This window comes from Entamoeba invadens, assembly GCF_000330505.1.
Source record: "Entamoeba invadens IP1 unplaced genomic scaffold scaff_1105074725195, whole genome shotgun sequence".
Lineage (NCBI taxonomy): Eukaryota > Evosea > Mastigamoebida > Endamoebidae > Entamoeba > Entamoeba invadens.
The window spans coordinates 11,874-35,967 of NW_004440169.1; the positions used below are offsets into that span (position 1 = coordinate 11,874).

Genomic DNA, 24,094 nt, shown 5'->3' on the forward strand with positions numbered 1-24,094 from the left:
AAACCAATGACAACACTTCAAACTATAATTTATAATAAAATAAATCAATATATTATTAATAATTTATAATGTTATTTATAATAGTATTATAATTATGATTGTTATATATGATAGTAACAATCAACAGACATAATTTTGACAAGATAACACATCAACAATCATATATTTACTACAACGTGATTTCATCAAAGTGATAAGTGATCACATTGATATAACAATGTTGTGTAATTAAAACTATATTGTATTTTATGTATAATTATAACAAAAATGGTATAATGACCCTTATTTATTATATTATCATTATAGAAGATACACAGTGTTTATGTACTTGATGTGGTTGTTATATATAAGACAATTTAAATTATTTGGATGTTAGAATTGATTACAAACTATATTTCTAATATTATTTTACCAAGAATAATATTGAGTCCAAAATAATAATATAATAATAATAAAATAATAATTTATTTTTTAAATGACAATAATGTTAAAATAATGTTATTTAAACACACCAAATAACAAAAAAATTAAATTAATTTATGTTTTAAAAGGGATAATTTTAAAGAATATTTTATATTAACGACTATCTGTTATTTCACGACAATGGATCAATCAGAAATAGGCAAACAATTGTTACTTATAATATTGTTAACAGTTATAGTTAAAAATATTAGATTATTTATAATGTATTGTTTATTCGATTGATTTTGTAACGAATTGTGTTTTGTGTTTTAAATAAACGCTTTTGTTCGAATTTTTAAAAATAAATACAGTAAGGTTACCCCGTTTTGTTCAATTGTTTTTATAATGCAAGACAATTATAGTTATTTTTAATTAATGAATATTATTTCAACAAATTAAATGCAAAGAACATTTTTGTGTTTTATTTGGAGATTGCTAAACAATGAAATGGTTTAAATTATTTAAAAGTACTAATTAAATCTTACATAAAACAACGTCACTTGCTACAAACAAAAAAGTTTGTGATAAAACAAAGAAAATACTTGATATAAATTTGAATAAACACGATAATTGAGTTGGTTATTTCAAGATTTGTTATAAATAAATTTATAGTTTCAAATTGCACTATTTTAAACAACAATGTACAAAACCAATTTATAATCAAAAATTATTATTTTTTAATCCTTATATCCCGAAAAAAACATTTGAATATCCAATAAATATCGTAAAGCAACATTAAATAATTGTGTAAAATAACACATAAATTTTTTGTTATATTTAAAATAAAAATTCAAAAAATAAACAATTACTTATTATTATAAATAACTTTGCCGCCTTGCATATGATTTGACGAAAAAATGCAAAAATATTCTACATCATCAGAACTTGAAAAATAAAACAAAATTTTAAACAGTTAAGTCATCACCATTGGAAACGAGAGATTCAGATGCCAGAAGCACTCTTCCAGTTATCGTTCCTTGTTATGGAAGCATTAGGTATCCACGATACTATTCACAACTCAATCGTGAAGTGTGATGTCGATATCAGAAACTAGTTGTATGAAAACATCGTCTTTTCAAATGGAACGTCAATGTACTCAGGCATTAACGACAGACTTGAGAAGGAGAAAGTTGAAGATGAACAAGGATTAAGCATGAGAAGGCTGTTTATGCTTGGCTCAATTTAATTATATTTGTATTGGTGTTTATTTGGTTTAGTTTTAATAATTATTGTTATAATCAATCATAATATAATTAATAAATTTACTATCAGTTATATTATTCAAAGGTTGATTTTTTATAGTTTATTTCTAAGTTAAATATCTATACAATTTATTATTCTTTTGTCACGCATTGAATAACGTATCCAAAACTGCTATTTTTTTCGACTTAAATTGATGTTTTATAGCGTTGTTTTACCATATAAGTTAATTATTTTAATGTTATTATTGTGTTAGACAATAACAAACAAAATTAATAGTAAGTAGTGGGCTTTTATCGTAATATTTTGTTGTTATTTGGTTCTCTAAGTATTTTTAGTTTGATTGGAATCCATTTTTTATTTTGACAATAAAGTAGGGGGAATGAGGGGCTTGACCTATACTTTTAATGGTTTATTTACTATATTTAAATAAAAACTATTTTTAATGTTTTATTTAAAAACACAACCTTGACTTATAAATTATAGTTTATAAACTATAAAAGTATTTGTTCATCCTTAGCATAAAGTCAGAACTCGAAATTATATTCGGATTGACTTGGGTGTTTGGGAGTTTTCTCTCATTTGGATCAACAATAGGTGGCAATATTGTTGTTTGTAAAGGCTCTCGATGTTGGTTTAACTCTTGTATATTCCAAGGTAAACTCTCTTCTGCCATCTTGACCAAATATGTCGATGAAGGCGGAAGAACAAACGATTCCAATTGTTCGCTGGTATAAACACCATTGGCTTCCTGTAACAATCTGGAAGCCTCTTTTATAGAAACGAACATTCTTTTGATCTTGCCAATATTGACTCCAACAACACCAGAACGCTTAAACGATGCAACTATAATGTTTTTAGTTACTTTGCTCTTCATTCTCCCAACACTTTTTTGCATGACAAGTTATGGGCACACCAGTTTGCTCTCTATGATCTCCTTCTTCTCTCAAAGCTTGTCGTAATCTGCAATCACTCTCACTAAGTTCTCTCATCCAAGAAATCAATCCACTTTGAACTTCTCCGTCTTCAGTGACGTGGAATTGGTGTCAATTGCTCTTCCTTCAATTGTCAAAGAACCGTGTGAACTGATGGCTTGTTTGGCAACTCCAAAAAACATAAGTCAAGTGGTTGGACAAGGTGACTTGTGTGAGGGACATAATAATGGAAAACAACATTGTGGTCTTGGGCAAATTGTATCAGCTGCTCATTCAAATGGCCACTGAAGTTGTCCATGGTGACTACAGCTCTTTCACTGACTAGACACCTTTTTAATCTGATTGATTCGATGTGAAGAATTAGATGATTCACAATCCACTGCTGGAAAATAGCGCCTGTAATAAAACCACTCTTGGAATGGTAAAAAGTCCACTCCGGAATTTCTGCTTCCAATTAGATATGTACTTTTTGTTGGGTAGTACAATAGCAGGAGCAATGAAACATCCCTCAAGTGAAATACAAGCCACACAAATACTACGCTTACAAGAATGTGAAACGCCCAGCTTCGGTGCTTCTTGGGTTTTTAATTTGCTGTAAGTGTCATTTGAAACATACACATATAGATTGTGTTTGTCCATCCAGTCAGAAAAGCCAACTTCGTCAACATTGAAAAATAGACAAGCTGGTGTATTATTGAAGTTGCTAAGCTCTTTGTAGTTGTTGAAAACATTCATATAATCTATTTGAATTCTTTCCAACTCATCCGGAACAGCTTTTATTTTTTTTACAACCATGTTTAGTTTCCATGTGTTTCCATAGACCACTTGCTGTGATTGTGAATAACGGATCAACTTTTTGACACAACGACATGATAAGTGAATTTGTTATTGCAATTTTCTTTTCATTGCACAATAGTATCAATTGTTTTATCATATCTTCCATCTCTCCGGTTATTTTTCTAACATGCCAATCTGGTATCACATCTTTTTCTTTATCAAGATGCAGTGATACTGCCTGCTTCGTGATATTAAACAACTTGCCTATTATTGCTAAAGGAAAACGTGTTTTTGAATAAAGAAGTTGTATTTGTGCTGTCATAGAAAAAGATAGTTGAAGCTCTTCAATTAAGTCTTGGTCATTTTCAATTATGAAAATGAGCTTTTTAATCTTTTCTATTTCACTTGAAAATTGTTGATCTTTCCTTATCAAACAAGCGTTGTACTTCATTTTGGATAAGCTAAGGATCTTTTTCTTTGACATTTTGTTGTATATTATTTATAGTTTTTGTTATTTTTTAAATAGAACCGGGAAAACTCTGTATAGTAAAAAATATAATAAAACAATAGGTCAAGCCCCTCAGTTTCGTTAAGCCCCTCACTCCTTCTACTGTAATATTTTTGTTATGTTCTTATTTTATTTTGGTTTGAACCAATCTTATTGGTTATATCAAACCCACAACTTTGCACACTTTTAAGTGTTTTTTATTTTGTTTTTTAAAAAACTTGAATATCTGATAGTATTATTTAATCAATTTTATTACCATTTTTATTTGTTTATGAAAACAGTTTATTTTCGTATTATTTATATTACTAATATTAATTTGTTAAATTATATATTTTATTAATTGAAGGACGAATCTTTAACAAAAACCAATTGATTTGAATTTATGAATGATGAAATGTTTTATAAATAATTCAAAAGTTTGAATTTAAGTTGAACTATTTTATCAAATAAGTCAAAAATCATTCTAAATTGTTCATGAAAAGTCGCCATTATTTTCATTTTTTGGAAAAGTGAAATTATTTTTTGAAATTTTTTTCTGAAAAAATAAGAAAAAAAAATTTTGTCAGTCCTCAAAGGGTTAATAAATACAGATGGATTACAAAATTATTAAATAAACAAATATTTCGAGTCAAAAGACATTTAGTCTTTATTCACTCAGTTTTGAAAAATGGTTATTTTATGTTTTCCAATTTAATGTATTCTTTTTTATTTGAGTTAAAAAGTCTGTTTTGTACCGAAAAATAATCTATTCGGTAATATAAAAGTATTTCGAAGTTTTAACAAATTTTTTTGGTCGTGTTTTTCATTTTTTGAAATAATTCCAACAATATCACCATATTTTTTTACAAATTTGGGTAATTCAATGAATTTGTAAATTTATTGAATTTATTTAACCAAATAATTAAGATATTTATTTGGTTAAAAAATTATTTATTATTTTTTTATTTTAATAATAGGCTTTTTAGAAACAGTAAGATAATACAACAACCCTTAAAAATACAATGATATTTAAAAATAATGTCTTTTTGAATAGCATAATGATATTCTTTTTGCTAACTGACTGTTAATTTTCTTTAAAATAATTACAAAATAAATATAATAAACCATGGAAAGTATCGCGTCAGATCCACAAAAATAAAGTAATAATATTACTGCATTTTACAGCCTTATCAATCGTTAAAATTATTAAATAGCTGATACAAATATATTCAAATATATGCATTGTTAAAATAGATAACAAAATATGATTATATGTCATCAAAAATATTGATAAACGAGTTAAAATATAGAGGATCATGGTTAGACAAAAGAACTATATATCATTTTTAAATGTTTTTTTCTTAAATTAATAGATTTTGTATTAGTTTATGTCTAACCATGAAAAAGTTAAAACTGTTGATGAAGCTAAAATTAATCAAAATACTCAAAAAATTAAAAATTATTAATTAATAATAAAAATGTCATAAATTGAAACCAATAAAAACGAATCTTAAGAATGGACTTTGGGATATTATTTGTTATTGTTTTCAAATTGACCTAACTTATTATTTAACTTATATGCCTTTTCTAAAATGACATTTTATTCATCTCGAAATATCTGGTTGGCTTGTCTATTTTTTTCGTGTTCGCATTAAAACACTACAACATAAAACTTTTCTTTGTTATTGGTTTTAAAATTTTTTGTTGTTAAGTCATTTTAACAATTGTTATTTTTAGCACACGATTATAAAAAAATCAAAAAAAAACTTTTTTAGAAAAACCACTTTATTTTTATTATAAATAATATTATTATTATATATTGTAGAAAAAACAAGATATCGTCAAATAATAAATAGAATTTAGTTGAAAACACTTCATATTTAAAAAAACAATTGTTATAACAACAACTTTGCATTAAATGTATTAAATGGATACCAAAGACTTGTTGTCCAAGTAAAATGAAAACTTGTTGATGAAAAAAGAGTTTTAGTTTGTCTTTTTATTTTAATTATATTTCATTTATTTTTTATTAAAAATAATTTATTTCAAAGTGGGTGTTGACTTATTTTAGTTTTAAATAAATTTGACATCCAAATAATTTGGCCACTATAAAAATACACGATTTGTATATTAAATAAATTAAACAAAAGAAAGATGTCGAGAATATTGTTCAATTTTGTTATCAAACTCTTTTTTTCAATTAAATTAAAAAGATTAAAGAACTCAACCAATCCATCATAAAAGATGTTTCTTTTCTTATTCACCAAAAATAAATGAATGCTTCAGTTTTATTTTTAATTTTAAATACATGTTTCGTTATTAAGGATCTTATCTTGTTGGAAACAATTAATATTATCAGTTTTACAACTAATTATATTTGCTTGTTGAGTTAAAACTTGTGGTTCAAAATATTTTTTATTAATCTTTTATTATAAAAAATAATCAATATTCGCACATATTTTTCGAAAATGTAAAATAATAAATACATATCATTATTTTCTTTTACCATCCATTTCAGTTTAACCCCTTTAAATAATAACCGCTTATTTGTTTGGTATATAAACTCACATTTTTATATAAATCATTCAAAATGATTATCACATCCATTCATATGCTCTTTATAACATCGTTGTTTGAACTCGTAGAATCACAAGATAAAAATACAAAAGTCTGTATGATCGACTTTGGAGCGGTTGATATGGATACAAATGAGAAATACCTGGCAAAATCGTGGGATTGTTATGATCGAATACCAAACTCAAAGACTGAGATTTTTGCATTGAATTTGGATTTGGCATGTTATATCCATGAAAATATGATGTTCCTTCATAAAGCCTCAGAAACGGTAAACAGATGTGGGCAATGGATTCAAATCATTGGCCCTTCACAGAGTCAAATGAATTGTATGATAGCTGGATACCGAAATTATGAAAGACCAACTTTAACTGTTGTTAAAGAGGAGAGACTTATAAGTGTTACTCCACAATTGTTCACTTCTTTAACTGGTGGTTTTGTAAACCAAGCTGAAGATATGACACAAGTGACTGTATCATTCAGTGATATTGGAATATCTGCAACACCAACCCTTTTTGTTTTAAACAGAACCGAAACTGAAGTAAATGTACAAATAGTGAATACCAATAAAGTGCAATCAATGTTGGCATTGGGCCGAGTCTCGACGAAAGAATTGTTGTATTATAACAAGAATCTTGATGACACTTTTACTCTTCCTTTGTTCAACGAAAATATCTATGTCTCACTGATTGATTTAAATAGTGAAAATATTAATATTGATAACATCAATTTGGCCACTGGAAATAGATACGTGTCGGGTGTTAGATTTGAACAAAACAAAATACCAAAATGTAAGTTCTTTACTGAAACGCAAGTCTTTGAAGAAGGCAGTACATTTGAAGACGATATGTTATTTAAGTGGTATATCCTACATACTAAAATGGATGGTTTGGGGAAAATATATGACTCTGCACTTGCAAATATAGTGTTAAACATTGAAGAAACTGAAACTAAATTGTCATTTTTTTATTCAATTGAGATATTAATGAATAATGACTTTAGAGAGTTTATTTTCAAATTAAGAACCACCAATTTAGAAGGATTTGAGTTAAAAAGAGCCGATTTAATATTGACCAAAAACTATCTACAAACCGACAAAGTGGGCTCTGAATACACCGAGCAGAACCTGAAAACCAAAATGACAATCAACAAAACTTCTGGTGAAGTAAAAATAAGAGCTCTATTTAGCAAAAATATCATGTTGTTTTCAAACACAATTGCTTTTGTATTTGGAACATCAAAGGGAAGTCAAATTTCGATTGGAACATCTCATCTTATCAGATCCGACATATATGTTGATCAACCAGATTGCGATAGTATGTCATTCGATTGTGAACGTACAGACTGTCTCACTTTTGATAACGACACAATTGAAGATGGTCCAAATCCATTTACAAAAGAATGTCGACCGGCATGTGGGACTTGTTTTGATGTCTTCAAATGTTCTACATCAGGAAAATGTGTCAAAGAAAAGGTTATCAATCTTCGCAGCAATGGCTTTAGTATCTTCTCATTATTATTCCTCATTCTCTTGGCTCTATTTTTGTAATTTCGGCTTTTTTATTATTTGTTAATAAAAATGTTTTATTTACTAAAATGTTATTTAAATGTTATTGTATTTAAATTAAAATTAACAAATAATAACCATAATGTAAAAACGAACAAATGTTTGGTACTGTTTAGTATGTAGGCTCATATACTCTGTGAAATTTTTTGTTTGAGATGGTAAATTTTATAATAATTCTAAATAATTTTACAATTTACAACAATAAGAACAATAAAAGCCGAAGATGTTTTTTATTTTCCATGTTGTTGTGAAAATAGTTACATTTAATATAAATTCCCTCAAGCGAGCCTTTTGGGATTATTTTAAATTTTTCTATTATATTAACTAGAATTAAATTATTGATACTAATTTTATATTTCAGATTTGTTCCACATGATGTGGAACAAATTCAAAAACAAAAATTCTGATTGATATGGTCCACATCAATCAGATTTTTTTTTCAACTCTTGTTTCTAATACTTAACTATTAATTGTAGAATTAATATGATAAAATTAACTATATTTAAAAAATCCCATAAGGCTAGCTTAACTCGCCAACAACCCAATACTGCTCTTTTTAACAGTTTTTCAAAAAATTGTCCCAAAACTGTTTAAATAATTTTGAAATATTATTAGGTGATTTTCCCGAAAAAATAAATAAAAACAAATAATATATACAGTGAAAATACGTTTCAAAATGAAGGGAAAATAGTTTAAAAATGACAGATTTTATTTTAAAAGGACAAGATTTTTAATAAAAAGGATGAAAATCATAAAAAGTGATGGAGATTTGTTTTAAAAAGGACATGTATTTTTATTGAAAAGGACAGGATTTTTGATAAAAAGGACGATTTTCGAAAGAAATGACGATTTTCATGAAAAAGGACAGGAATTTATTATAAAAAGGATGGGATTTTTGTTAAAAGGATGGATTTTAAGAAAATGTGACAGCCATTTTTTGAAAAAGGATAACATTTTTAACAAAAAGGATCGATTTTTTAATAAAATATAATTTATTTCCGACATTTTCCCGATTTTACACATAAAACACAAACAATTAAAATACCATAATCAAGTTTTAAAAAAAAACTGATAATGAATAATTAAATCATAATAAGAAAGAGTGTTTTAACGCAATTTTAATCTTGATCTTAATAATTGATTTAAATGTCACAATCTTTGACTTCTATCGACGCCAGAGACCCGATAACAAGGAATGAATTTATTGAAAATCCACCACTTATCCAATGGAATGAACAACAGCGCCAGGTTGAATCTAAAACACTTTTCATTCTTCCCCAAGCTACCAAAAGAAAAAGGGGAAGACCCAAAGCTCGGTCAGAATCAATAAACCAAGCCAAAAGACCTTATCACAAAGTAACAATACAAAACAAATTCAATATGATTAAATTTTTCATAGTTAATGCGGATACTAAAGATGATGTGTTTTACAGTGGAGAACTTGGTATTAAAATCAAGGCTGTCAAAAATATGTTAGTCAAATTAAAGTGATGAAGAGGTTTTCAATATATATTTCATGGAATTGATGAAACACTATGACGACAACAACAATTCAGCAGTGTTTCGGTGTGACAATTGTACTATACACATCCATTTGAGGGAACTTGTTACTAACATTCATCATTCAATTGTTTATAATACAGCTTACAGTTATGAACTCAACCCGATAGAAACTGTTTTGGGGTTTTGGAAAAGGCGTGTAGAAAATGACATACGTATTTGGACTGGCCTTGGCGATCTTCTTGAAAAAAATGGATTTAATTTAACCAGCTGAAGTAATAGCGTCGATGGAGAGATGTCTCAATGAAATTTGTGCAAAAGCATATAATAAAGACTTGTAATTTCAAATTGTTTGTGTTTTATGTGTAAAATCGGGAAAATGTCGGAAATAAATTATATTTTATTAAAAAATCGATCCTTTTTGTTAAAAATGTTATCCTTTTTCAAAAAATGGCTGTCACATTTTCTTAAAATCCATCCTTTTAACAAAAATCCCATCCTTTTTATAATAAATTCCTGTCCTTTTTCATGAAAATCGTCATTTCTTTCGAAAATCGTCCTTTTTATCAAAAATCCTGTCCTTTTCAATAAAAATACATGTCCTTTTTAAAACAAATCTCCATCACTTTTTATGATTTTCATCCTTTTTATTAAAAATCTTGTCCTTTTAAAATAAAATCTGTCATTTTTAAACTATTTTCCCTTCATTTTGAAACGTATTTTCACTGTAAATTTCATAATTGGATAATTTTTTATTTTTTATACCAAAAAATCGTTTTGTGCATTTATTTTTTAAATAAAAATTTGAAAGCAAAACATAACAAAAATTACAACCAAAATAATAAAGAGTTGATGGGAAAAGTCGGCTTTAGCAAATTATAGTAAAATATAATATTTATTGTTATAAATTCAAAAAACATTTTATATCATTTAAAAAACATTAATTAAAAACAAAAAAAATAATTAAAAATATTTGAAAAACCAAACAATGGTTGAATTTTTTTATATTCCCGTTAATAAAATTGATTTTTTGATACAATAACGGTCAATTGAGACCACTTGATGTTTGTTTTTAAAATTGAAAATGATGATTTAGTAAGTATAAAAGAAAGCAAATTTGATAGTTATCAAACTAATCATTTGATTAATTATTTAATAAGTACAACACAATTCAATAATAAAAAATTTAAATGTAGCATTTAGAAACAATTAACTTCTAACAACAAATTTGGACTTTAAAATATATTAAAGAAGTCCACAAAACACAGTGAATGTTTAAAAAATCACACATTCAATCCACCAATCAATTTCTATGTTAAAGTGTCAATGTGTAAAATCAACTGAGATTGATTATGGTAGATGCTTATAGTTTTAAAATATTCAATTTCTGTATTTAATTTCAAAAAGGTGTCTCAATATCTAAATTGAATTTGTGTCCTGCTCGAAAGTTTTATAATTTTTAATAATAATAAAAAATACAAATAATAATTAATAAAAATGGTTGTTTATAATAAAATATAGTTAATCTTATCGAGACAGACTATTTTCTGCCAACTCTGAGAAAAGTATTCATAAAAACTAAAGAAAATGATAAAAAGCACACATAACTAAAGTGAAAATTGATATTTTTTGTTTGACAAAACAAATAAATAATAATAGTCTTAATAAAAAATATAATTGGTTATGTTCAGAGAATGACGCAAATTGATAACAGTGGTTGTTATTTCCATTGAATAAGGTGCTTCTGTGCCATAGTGAAAATGATAGAGTCGAAATAGTTGTAAAATATTATAATAATAAAACGAATCCATTATGCATTACTTTTGCAGACAGCGATGCATCTGTAATTGATTATCAAGCAACCCGAATATAAAGAATAATTATAATAAAGTATACCTTGTTATTGACAATAAAAAAGCTAAATTACGCATAACGTAAAACACAACAAAAATTAAAAATATATACCAAATAAATCAATAAAATGGCATTGATAGACAAAGAAGTTTGGTTTTTTGTTGTTTGAAAAATTAAAAATATAGTTGTGGTTTACTTTATTCATTTTAAACACCCCTTTCAATAGATTATTAAAATGTGTAATTTTATACATCAATATATCAAGAGTCAACAACAAACAATTGGTTAAACAGTCCATATATTTGACAAAAAGTCAGACAACAATATAAAAATATGTGGATAATTTGTAGTGGAGGGAAATTGTTATTAAATTAATTATAGATTTGACATTATAATTTGTTTTTAATGATTGCTTGTTATATTTTAATTTCTTTTGATAAAAACTCTTCAAGAGATTAGTCACTTTATTGTAAATACCAAGAGATAATAAAAATATTTTTTAGAGAGACAAAAATTGTCAAAAAATCTTGCTAAGTTGTACTGTCTGAAAATACACAGTGAATATAATTGGTTTTTATGAAAAGTTTATATTTTTTATAAAGACTATTATGTACAAAAATTTTATATGTTTACATTAATTATCATTGACGTGTTCATGTATCTTTTGCAATTTGTATTTCATTTTCAACTCAGAACCAATTGTTTTTATTGTTTTATGAATAAAAACATATTTATTTGTTTAAAAAAATGTTATTGCATTTTACCAGTATTATTATTTTGCCATTTTTTACGTTTTTGTCATAAAATTTTATATTTATTTTTCATTTTTTCACAATTTATTTGTTTATTAGTTCACGATTTGAACTCGTTATTCCATTTTCATTTTACTATAATTGAACTACACTGTATAATATAATTTTTTTCAAAAAAACAAAAACACTGCTCTTTTTAACAGTATTGGTTTGTTGGGGATTAGGTACGTCGGCGAGTTAAAACGATGTAGTTTTATATTGTAACTAATTATTAATGTTAAAACATTTATATTGCATTACATTTTATAACAATATTATCATTAATTTTGAATAAAAATTTTCAAAATAAACAAAATAACGAATTATGAGTTTGCTTGATGGGTACCACATGATGGTCGTTTCACAGTATTTTGAAACGTTAAACGATTTCATTAATTTGGAGTTAGTAAATAAGAAGTATCAATACAACATGGCAAAGTTTCACAATAATCCAATTCCAATTGATAAAAAAACAATAAACTTTTTTACACATATTGAAACTTTAAATATGTGGTCTTCTTTTGATGAATTTTTTGGAAATGACATTTTTGGAGTAGAGAATGAGGTTTTGTCCAATAAAATCAATTTTTTTCGAATAATTATTTGGTTTGAAGTTGATTACTCTTTCTCACTAAAACACAAAAACACCAACTTTGTGTTTAAAAACATCACTTACACAAAAGAAGACCGTGCCAAATTCAAACATGCGAACATACCAAATACTGTCACCAAACTTGACTCTTTTGCATTTACAAACGCAAACATCACTTCTATTGACGTACCACAACAAGTCACTTCAATTGGAGATAACTGCTTTTCTTGTTGTTATCGTTTAAAAACGGTGAACTTATCAACCCAACTGAAATATATTGGCGAAGAGTGTTTCTGTGAATGTAATGCCTTGGCATCAATTGATATTTCACAAAATGTTAATTTACTTGGTAAAAGGTGTTTCACGACATGTAACAATCTCACTTCTGTGTCGTTACCCAAATCTCTTTCTTATCTTCCGTTTTGTTGTTTTTTCAAGTGTGTTCATCTACAAATGGTGAAATTTCCACATCATCTCAGTTACATTGAAAAATGCTGTTTTGCACGTTGTTCCGCATTGAAAACAGTGACAATCAGAAATATCGAAAATTTCATTGGTGAATACGCTTTTTTTAATTGCGTGAATTTGACATCAATTAACATTGAAGGCAACATTCAAAGTATAGAGAGCAAATGTTTCAAAAGATGTAGTTCACTTGTTGATATTACACTTCCTAGTGGATTGTCGTTTATTGGAAACAACTCTTTTGAGGAATGTACAAATTTAAGTGCAATTAAAATACCACAATGCGTAACAGAACTCCCCCGAAAGTGTTTTAAAAAGTGTTTTAAATTGGAGATAATTGAACTACCAAGTGGACTTGTTAAGATGGGAGATATGTGTTTTTTCGAGTGCTCAAAATTGAAAAACGTTGTACTACCACAAACAACAAAAGAACTTGGAAAAGAGTGCTTTTCGCGTTGTAGAAGAATGAAACGAATTAATCTACCAAGTGGATTGAAAGAAATAAAATTGTTGTGCTTCGAAAATTGTACTTTACTGAGAATTAAAATACCAACTACAATTACAATTTTCGAAGAAAGGTGTTTTGAAAATTGTGGAATTGTCACATTTGAAAAGGATGAAATTATAAAACAACCTAAAACACTTTAATTGATAATTCAAAATATGTTTTTTTTTAATTTACATTTTAACTGTTGTTTGATTTTATTTTTTTAATAAAACCAGTAAATGTCATAATACAGGGGGGCTAAAAAATCGCTTCTGTCTTTTTAACCGCTTCCACTTAATTATATAGATTCAAATAATATTAATATAATAAATTATATGGTACTGTTTACCAAGAGGGTTGAATATGCTTTGTGGAGACTTTTTTCTCCGAGGTGGTAATTTGTATCATACTTTTTATTATAATATTATTAGTTATAACGATTAAATCGATAGGAAGCGGTTAAAAAGACGGAAGCATTTTTTTCCTGTATAGTTAGACATAAATAATAATTAAACATTAAAATTATAAAAAAGAAAACCCAAATATGATATATTTCAAAATGCTTTTGTCACTTTGTATATTTTAAAATTGTTTTAATGTATGGTAAACTGTAATATATATAGTATAGCCATTTTACCTCTTATAAATACTTAATATTAAGTATTTGATATTTGATAAAATATATGACATTATTCAAAAAGTGTTTATTTGTGGGTTTATCATGGAATTGTGAAGTAAATTCTATTCACCAATTTTTCCATTAAAAATCAGTGTTATAGAAAATATAGTAGTTTTTTTTAATTATAAAAAACTATATTATTTATCTGAGTGGACTTAAATTCAAGGTTCGAGAGCAAAATAATTATTTGTGGGTTTTGTATTTGATTGGTCCATTGACCCACAAATAGACGTAACCCACAAATATAATAACCCACAAAAAGACACTTTTTACTGTATTCAAAAGAACATTGTAAATCAAAGTCAATAAAAGAACAAAATAATTAATTAAGATTTTTTCTTTTGTCTGGTTTATGACTTTTCGACACGGGTTTTGTTCGTTTCCCTGTAAGAAGACATTTCTCCTTAATCTGTTTCTCAACTTCGCTTTTGATTTCCATGACCAACTCGCCTTTGATTTTTGTGACTGCAGCAACGACCAAATTGTTGAGTAAAGTGTTACACTCTGATTGAGACATCAAAGACATTTCCTTCTGTGTATTTTCTTTCTTTTCGACTTTTTCGATAAGTTCTGGAGCGATCTGCTTTTTCGACTTTTTCGGTTTGGCTTTGTCTTTTTGTTGTTTTGTGGGTTTTGGAGAAATTGGTTGTTCGCGTTGTGTCTGTGTTATTTGATGTTGTACTTCTGTTGAAACCGTGTCTTTCCGAACAATTGCTTCGATCATTTTCAAGTCATGAAGTATTTGTTCTTGTGTTAAAACTCCCGTGTTATTTTTGACTTCTTTCACATTTACATTGAATTCTTTTTGGACAGTTCTATTGATGTCTTCATTTTGTTTATCTTTTTGTGTATTTTCATCGAAACTTTCAAATTGAATTTCGTGCTGGGTAGTTTCTTCTCTTTCTACTGTTAAATTTTCCGAATCTTGTGATTTGTCCATTTCCATTGGAATCACTTTCTGTGGTAGTTCTACAACATTTGGGATTTCCATTTTTAGATAACTTTGTAGTCGTTCATTTGTCTCATTTTGTACGTCTTTTAATACGTTTTCATGGGGTTCTTCAACCAATTCAACTATTTCAAATGAATCATTTTCGGTGTTTTCCATGTTTTGTATATTTTGAATATTTTGAATGTTTTCATAATGGTCATCGACTTCTTTTGTATTAACATTAAAGTCGTCTGCGTCTGAAGGATTTAAATCCAAATTTAAGTCGATGTTTTCATTAATTTTATTTTCGATGACGTCTTTTTGTTCTTCAACTTTGTTGTTCATTTTTTCATCCATTTTTATTTCTACGTTTGCACCATTTTGAAGTTCGTCGATTCGTTCATTCTTTTGAAGTTCTTCGGCTTTTTTATTTGGAATTTCTGTTGATGGTTTTTCATTTTCAGTTTTCATTTGTGGCGCTCGAACTTTAACTTTCATTTTTTTATCGTCTATTTGGAAACCCTCTAATTTGTCCGCAATTTTCTGGGCGATTCCCACGTTTTTGGTGACAATCATACCAGAACCACAGTTTTTTGCTTTTCTAAGTCTGGGTTGAATAATTTGATTGGTTTTGAATTCACTGAGGTACTCTTCTAACGCGTTTTTCTCCCTTTCTTTGGGCAAATTTTTTATTACTATTTTTTTGCACCCGATTTCGTCGTTTGTATATTCAGCGAAAAGTTGTTTTCCATAAAATTTATCTTTCTGAATTTTGTGGAATATTGCAACAGCGTTTTCTTTTGTCTTTGCATTAACCAATGCAAATTCCATTAATTGGTCTTCAACAGTTGACACAAAACACGCCATCAATGGGTCAAATTCCAGACACATATTAGAGAATTGTTGTTCTGTTAAGAAAGGACTAATGTTAGATACCTCTACAAAAACTGGATTCATAAAAATTTAGTATTAAAAAAAGTAGTAGGGTTCCTATAGATATATTATGATTGTTTTATTTGGTTTGATATATTTTATTTCCATAAATGTCTTGTTCTATATTCATCAAAATAACTCAGATATAAATTAATGTGTAAATTTATATTAAATGGTAATTTTATTATAAATATATAGTTAATTTATTTAAACTATATACTAATAATTTTAAGTGAATTACAAGAAATAATTATAATATATAATTAATAATTTATTATAAAATACTAAAATTTTAAATTGTTGAGTTTATGATTAAAAATTTTGTTTACAATATTATATTATAATTCAACCAATTATAACAATAATTTAATTACAGTTGACCAAGTAATTTTTTGAGACCAAATAATTTTCATAAAATTGTATTTTCCATTGATTACCTTTAAAATAACGGGTTAAAAAAAGTGAAAAAAAATAAACCAAAAAGTGGTAAGGTGCTTCAATCTATATTAATAATAGTTTTTAATTAAAGTTTTAAACCCAATTATTTAATCTCTGACTATTATTTTGTCAACTATAAATACATTTATATAAATATTAAAAAATATATATAGTTTATTTATAATTAATAATTTTATTAGATCTTTTTGAATCTTGTCTCTTTATTGTTTTCTTAAAGAACAATTCATAACTTGTTATATAGAAGATGATGGACGAGTTAGTAGAAATGAAAAATGTGTTTGACGAAGTTCACAAACATTATCCATTCAACAAAGAATGGCTTCTTCGTGACATTACAGAGCATCACGGCTCTCATAAATACGTCTTTTTTTGGCAACCAAAGATAACAGGTGAAGTGAACAAGTCATGTCTTGGGCAATGGTATCCCTCTCCTTTCGATTATAACAACCAACACTTTCTCTTTGCTGAGCAATTTATGATGGCGTATAAAGCGAAGTTGTTTCACGACGATGAAATGTATCAAAAGATCATGAAAAGTACTGAACCACGTCAGATGAAGAAGTTTGGACAGCAAGTTAGAAATTTTGATAGTGATGTTTGGGATCAATATAAAGATGTCATAGTCTACACTGGAAACATTCAAAAGTTCACTCAAAATCCAGAGCTTCGAAAGTTTCTTGTCGAAACAGGAGATAAAGTTTTGGTCGAAGCAAGTCCTTATGATAATATATGGGGCATTAAAATGGACGAAAACAATCCAAATTGTAGAAAGCCCGAGTTGTGGTTGGGTGAAAATCATTTGGGATTCGATTTGATGATCACCAGAGGGATGCTCTTAGTCTAATTTTTAAATGACATTTATTAATTATTGTTATAGTTAAAATATAGTTTCTTTTATTATGAGGTTTATATATGAAGTATTAAATGAGTTTTATTTTTTTGAACATAATTTAAATACCAGTTCGTTTAATTGGCGCTTCTTTTTTAATTACTTATTGTGGTTGTTGGGGAGGAGGAACATCTTCTTTCTTTTCTACTTTCTCTACTTTAATCTCTTCGACCACATCGGGTATCTTTTCGATTTTAAGTTCCGCACATTTGATTGTTTTTTCTCTTCGATTGAGGTCGTCTTCCTTTTTAACATTATCAAGTCTTTTCTTGAATACTTCTTCATTGTTCTTTTCAAATTCATCTTTTTGTTTACTCAATAATTCTCTCTCTTCCTTTGTTTTATCAAGTAAGTTATTTAGCTGTTCATTTTGTTGTTCGAATTTTTGGTAAATGATTTTACTGTTTTCGATCAATTTTTGGTTTTCAGTGTATTTTTCTTTTTCCCTTTTAATCTGCATTTGAAGGACATTCTGTGCAGCAATAATCAATTTGTTCTGATCTTCATATATTTTTCTTTGTTTTTCATAACTTGCAATTGCGTCTTTTGCGTCTTGAATTTTGATTTCATACTCTTTTTTTAACGTTTCAGTTTGTTTCATTGTGACATCCAATTTATTATTTTCAGAGTCTAAATGTTCTTTTAGAATTTTAGACTCATCCAAACTTTTTTGAAGTTCAGTTTGTTTGGCTTCAAAAATAGTTTTATTCTCTTCGTTCTGTTTAACTAATTGTTCGAACATTGTATTTAACTCTAAATAATGATTCTCTTGTTCTATAATGTTAGCCTCTCGTTCATCTGGTGTCTTTTTCTTTTTGATTTCTTCTTCGACTTCCAAAAGTTCTTTTTTAGCATTTGATATCTGCTCTTCAATCGCACATTTATTTGTTTGCAACGTGTTGATTTCAGAGGTTGTTGCTTCTTTCGTCTTATTGAGTCCATCAATCTCGCCCGTTATATTAGCTTTGGTTTGTTGAAGCTGAGCAATTTCTGCATTTAACGCTGCTTTTGCTGTCTCCAAATTAGCAATTTGTTCGACGTTTGCTTGTTGTTCTGCCATTTGATATTATAACAGTTTTTGTCTTTATCAATAGAAATTTGAATAAAAATCATTATAATTTAATGATATTTAAATCTATTTTTAAATAATTAAAACAAATTAACAAAAAATGTTCTATTCGTTTTAAAAATCTTTATAATGACGTTGTTTTTATTAAATGAACAACTCATTTAAAATTGACTATTAAAAAAACACTATTATAACTCTATATGACTGTTATTTTTTTATTGTATTAGTTAATTAAATGATTATTGTTTTTTATGTTTTATTTGATTTTTTTATTATAAAAGTGTTATTAAATTTTTATATTATTTTTATTATTTATATAATGAGTAAGTATAGTATAATTTATCAAATAAAAATAACATATTTTTAGTCCATTACAAACCCGCCCAATTGTTATTTAATGATATTAAGTTTTCCTTTATACCAGTCTGCGTCAATATAAAAACCTTTAGCTGCGATTTTATGTCTTAATACAGGTGAGCATCCCGTGTTTTTAGTTTTCAGAGTTTTTCTTACTTTGTTGTATACAATAGTGTTTTTCTCTCTGAAACAGAATCTTTGAGTACACGTTTCCACTGTTATATTTTCTAGTTTATTATTATAATAATATGTATAAAACACGTGATTATGAAGTGCTTGGTCATAATACCACCTTCCCCACTCCTTTTCATCAATATTACTCACCATCCTTTCTAAGTACTTTTCTACTCTATCTACCCCTCCAAACACTGTTCCCACGTTAATTAAAATCGATCTGTTGTTCTTAAATCTATTGGCTTCGTCTACGCCATACGCTTGTTCAATTGCTTTGAAGTTATTTATCTCATCAAATCGAATACAATTGACTCCACCATACTCGCACTCCGCAGCAAAGATCAAATCGTCTTGTGAGAACGTGCTGAAGAAGTCCGCAAATATGAAAACGTCTCGTTGGTCACTGATTAGTACTCGGTCGTACTTCCCCTTGTTTTTCTTTAGAAAGTCTAAGTACGCCAAAAACCGTCGTGTCGCGTCTTGTCCATCTTTGGTGAATTTTACAACCTCAACACGGACGCCATATTGTTTCGCTGCTGAGTAAAATTCGTCAAATTGAAGTCCTTCTAATAATAAAGAAACACGGTCAGCACTTGGAATGGAAGACTGTGAAAGACCAAACGCAAGTCGGGTGTCCTTCTTGATATTCTGCCAGTAAAGCTCGTCGCGAAAGCCAACGGCAGTTAACCACAAGTCGCGGCGGTTATTTGGTTTATATTTGAATACTTTATTACACACACCAGTATATACAAAATTCCGAACGTCGAGAGAAGAGTCGTTGTAATGTGGTGGCGTGTAATAATACAACCCATCGTCTGATCTAAATTGTCGTTGTGAGGAAGAGTAAAAAAGCGTTTCTTTATGGAAAAATAATTGGAAAGAAATTAAGAAACAAAGAAGCATTGGAGAAAGTATCAAAACAAGCGAAAGTGGAGTGGTGGAAAAGGGCAACCTCATCCTGTTTTTTATATGAAACATTTTTAGTTTGTTTTAAAAATTATCGAATTTTTAGTATTTCGAAAATTAGAATTTTTAAATTTGAAAGTGTAATTAATTTAAATTCCACACCATTTTTTTTTGAGTTAAATAAAATATTTAATATTCAATATTTCATAATACAATAAATTGTTTTTTGTTTAATTGATTAAAAAGTATATAATAGATATAGAATAAAGTTAGTCTGTTAACATTATTTAAATATTATGTTTGGTTGTTTTTTACAACTTAAAAATTACAAGCAAAAACAAAAAATAATAAAAATTTGATAATTAACAATTTAAAAACAAAAAAATGATGCATTTTGAGATCAACAAATAAACGATTAATATGGTACACAACATAAACAAAAAACATTGTTGATGTGTTTAAAACATGTTGACGAACACACATCAAAAGATAAAATACAATGAATTAAACATTTATAACTGTAAATAAAAATGAAAATCAAAGAAAGAAGATGGGTCGCGACTAGCGAGCGTCTAGGAAAAATAATTGTGATGTCCCAGACAGCAGTTTATCAACTCATTTATTTTTAAAAAGACTTATAGACTTTTTTTTAACTTTTTTAGCAATATTTTTCATGTTATTTTGTTCAAATTTATTACCAAATCAATTGTATTAATTTACTTTTAACCGTTAAAATTATTTATCAAATGGTTTTAACTTATTTATGTTATTTGTTGTGTTATTGGTAATTTAGTTATAGAAATAGTTATATTATTTATAATATTTTTATACTTACTTTATACAATAAGTTAGTGACATTTTAATATATAATTGATATTAAAAAATAAATAAAGTTATAAAAGTGATAAAAAATCGCTTCATTCCTTTTAACCACTTCCACTTGACTTTATAGATTTAAATAATATGATAATAATAAAATGTATGGTACTGTTTATTATGAAGGCTGAATATGTCAAGTAAAGACTTTTTTTGTCCAAAATGGTAATTAGTTTTTTTTGGAAGAAAAAACAAAAGAATCACATAAATAAAATCGATTCAGTATGAGTGTTATTATAATTTATCATTTATATATAAAAACTATATTATAAATATAAACTTATTGATAAATTATTTTAAAAACTTGATTTAATTGTTTTTTTTATTTCTATGTTTTTCAAAAACAATGTTTTTTATATTTATAAATGAATAACTAATAATATTAATTAACACTCCAATGCAACAAATTCCACCATCAATAATGAAGAAAATAGTTTCTCATTGTGACATTCGAACATTTTTAAATATTACTGAGACGTGTTCTTTATATTCCAATTTACAAACGGACGATTCAATATACAGATCTATTTATGGTTCTCATGTTACTGGTCGTCTAAGTGCAATTCAAAATTTAACAATTAATTTTAGTAAGCGAGTTATATACGTATCAGACAATACATTGAAACATAATCAATGGAACAAAATATTTAAATCACAAGTCTCTGCGATACTTCTATTTTTGTTTACAAATCACTACGTCGGTATTTTTAACTTTTTATGTTTATTTGCATTTTCAGTGTTATATCCACTTTCGCTGGATAATACTCTTCAAGTGAATTGTGGATATATTTCACTACTTTTACTCCCACCTTCTCTTGACATTTTTATTGGTACTTATTGGTTCTTAATAGTTCGACTAGTCACAAAACTAAGATTGGTCAATGACTTCTTTGAAATTTTGAATACCCCAGTGCCCTTCTACTACTTTTTCTTGATATTTACTTCGGATTTGAAAATCCTCAAATCGACAATAATAGTGCCGTTGATAGTTTTTAGTACTACTGTTTTGTTTGTGATTCATTCATTTGGAGTGTTTTCAATTGGGTACGTTTTACTCCCACTGTTATTGCACTTGTTACTCTCTTGTGTGACGTGTGGGTGCACATTAAACACATTCAAATTGTGTGGAGATAAATACGACATTCTACGTTCGGATATCGAGGAAAAGTGTTTTACTCCCATTGTTGGTATTTTAAAGTCGGTAATTATGTGTCCAATTTTAATAACTTTGCTCAGTCTTTTGGCAGTCAAATTGATAGCAGAAGATGTTTTTATATACGAAAGTGGCCTTATTGTGATACCCCTCTTTTTCGCTGTAATAATTTTGTTTGAGGCTTTTAACTTCCTTTTTATAACATTTTCGTACATTTGCTGTATATGTGACTGGGAAGATGATGATCGAGAAGACACTTGTTATGGGACCAGATTTCAGTCTAAAAATACAGTACTTTTTTATGAATCATTTTTTATTTCAATTGTCGGTCTTGTGCCTCTTGTGCTTGTTTGTGTTACTTTGTGTCTATGTTATGTTGTGAAATTTGATTCAAATAATGTGAAATTGAATTATATGAAAGCATTTATACCTATGATTATATCAATTGGGTATGTCTATATATCCGGCTTTTTTAATGGGTGTGGACTTGAAAGTGAAAACATGTGTCCTTTAATTTGTCCTGATTGGTGTGGCTGTTTCAAAAGTATTTTTTGTTGTACGTGGAAAAAAAGAAATCCATTTGATAAATATCAAAGATATTTTGATATGTGGGAATTCTTATAATGTTGGATCTTTGAACTCCTTTTGTTTTGTGAAAGTTTTAATTGATAATTACTTTTATGTTAAGTTTGTGGTTGGTGATATATATATGATTGATTGACTCAATAACAAACATAAAAAAATAAGAGTTGTTATAAAGTAAAGCAAAATTTATAAATATTTAAAAGAACATGATAAACGCCTTAAATAACATTGAATAGAATTCAAGTTTTTTAATATCAATAAAGATAATCGAGTTTTTTTAATTTATTTCTTTTTTTTCAAAGTTGATTATGTATAAACCTGACACAAACCAAAATAAAAAACATAAAAAAAACAATTTATTTTAATGGGAACTGGTCTATTGAAAATGAGGTGTTTTTGAGTGTAAAAACAAGAAACATGCAATTTTTAAACTATGGCTAAACCGTTCAAGAGCATGAGAGTTTGGTAGTTCTAATTCTTTCAAGAGCGGGCATTTTAAGATAATCAAATAATAAAAACAGCTTTTTAGAGATAATTTTGTTTTAGTTTCATAAATGCTTATACCCAAAAAAACCCGCTTTGCTATAATACCACTTTTGGACAAATTAACTCTATTGTTTAAAATATATTTGATTAAAATAATAAAGAATGTTTGTTGATAAAAAATATTACAACACATTTATATTAATAATATTATTAATAATTATAGCAATTTTGTTTAACGAATTTCAATGAAGTTTGCTTTGAAATTAAGTAATTAATTAAATTAACATTCCTCATCTAAGTTTTATATTATCATTAACAAATAGAGTCAGTCGATAAATGTTGTCTTTTTGACAAAAAATAATTGATTTTTGTTTAAAAAAACGGGAATTAGGTAAAAATGAAAAAAACTGGGAAAAATATTGAAACAATGATTTTTGGGTTTTTCAAAAAAATTCCCGAAATATTCCATTTATAATGGTCTAAAAATAGGCAGACAACATTTAGAAAATAACTCGATGTTTTTTTGAATGGGAAAAATAATGTATAAAAAATGTAATATCTAATAACTTATTATTAGTTTATTATTATTAAAATAAAATAATAATTATCAATTTATCATTAAAAATCAATATCTCAATGTTGGTTTTTGTAATTATTTAATGTTAAAAAATAAAAATAGAATTAATGAAAATTGGTATTTTTATTAAATAATAAATATAATAAGAGTCACAAAGACTGAATTAATTCACAGTGTGGATTTATTTCTTCTCCTCTTTATTTTCAGTAGCAGCAGCCTTTGGTGCGGCTTCTTTTTGTGCAGCAGCAGCTCCCTTCTTTCCTCCCTTCTTTGGCATGTGTATTAAACGAGTGAACTGAAAGATGGTGTCTTCTCTTTTATAGGATCAA

The 24,094-nt window shown here is 27.1% G+C and overlaps 6 protein-coding genes across 6 annotated transcripts; 3 read left to right on the plus strand and 3 right to left on the minus strand.

Moving 5' to 3' along the window:
• Positions 1 to 6,451: 6,451 nt before the first annotated feature.
• Positions 6,452 to 7,984, plus strand: EIN_273200 (hypothetical protein; the record flags this gene model as incomplete). The annotated part of the gene is made up of 1 exon (XM_004254526.1): positions 6,452 to 7,984. The coding sequence occupies one exon, from the start codon at positions 6,452 to 6,454 to the stop codon at positions 7,982 to 7,984; it is 1,533 nt and encodes a 510-aa protein (XP_004254574.1).
• A 4,488-nt stretch (positions 7,985 to 12,472) lies between these two features.
• EIN_273210 (hypothetical protein) lies at positions 12,473 to 13,997 on the plus strand (the record flags this gene model as incomplete). Its single annotated transcript, XM_004254527.1, has 2 exons — positions 12,473 to 13,782; positions 13,928 to 13,997. The coding sequence occupies 2 exons, from the start codon at positions 12,473 to 12,475 to the stop codon at positions 13,995 to 13,997; spliced, it is 1,380 nt and encodes a 459-aa protein (XP_004254575.1).
• A 695-nt stretch (positions 13,998 to 14,692) lies between these two features.
• Positions 14,693 to 16,258, minus strand: EIN_273220 (hypothetical protein; the record flags this gene model as incomplete). Its single annotated transcript, XM_004254528.1, has 1 exon — positions 14,693 to 16,258. One exon carries the CDS (start codon positions 16,256 to 16,258, stop codon positions 14,693 to 14,695), a length of 1,566 nt encoding a protein of 521 aa, XP_004254576.1.
• A 682-nt stretch (positions 16,259 to 16,940) lies between these two features.
• On the plus strand, positions 16,941 to 17,537 carry EIN_273230 (hypothetical protein; the record flags this gene model as incomplete). Its single annotated transcript, XM_004254529.1, has 1 exon — positions 16,941 to 17,537. The coding sequence occupies one exon, from the start codon at positions 16,941 to 16,943 to the stop codon at positions 17,535 to 17,537; it is 597 nt and encodes a 198-aa protein (XP_004254577.1).
• A 148-nt stretch (positions 17,538 to 17,685) lies between these two features.
• EIN_273240 (M protein, serotype 24 precursor, putative) lies at positions 17,686 to 18,642 on the minus strand (the record flags this gene model as incomplete). Its single annotated transcript, XM_004254530.1, has 1 exon — positions 17,686 to 18,642. The coding sequence occupies one exon, from the start codon at positions 18,640 to 18,642 to the stop codon at positions 17,686 to 17,688; it is 957 nt and encodes a 318-aa protein (XP_004254578.1).
• Positions 18,643 to 19,041: 399 nt separating this feature from the next.
• Positions 19,042 to 20,160, minus strand: EIN_273250 (hypothetical protein; the record flags this gene model as incomplete). The annotated part of the gene is made up of 1 exon (XM_004254531.1): positions 19,042 to 20,160. One exon carries the CDS (start codon positions 20,158 to 20,160, stop codon positions 19,042 to 19,044), a length of 1,119 nt encoding a protein of 372 aa, XP_004254579.1.
• Between the last annotated feature and the right edge of the window lie 3,934 nt (positions 20,161 to 24,094).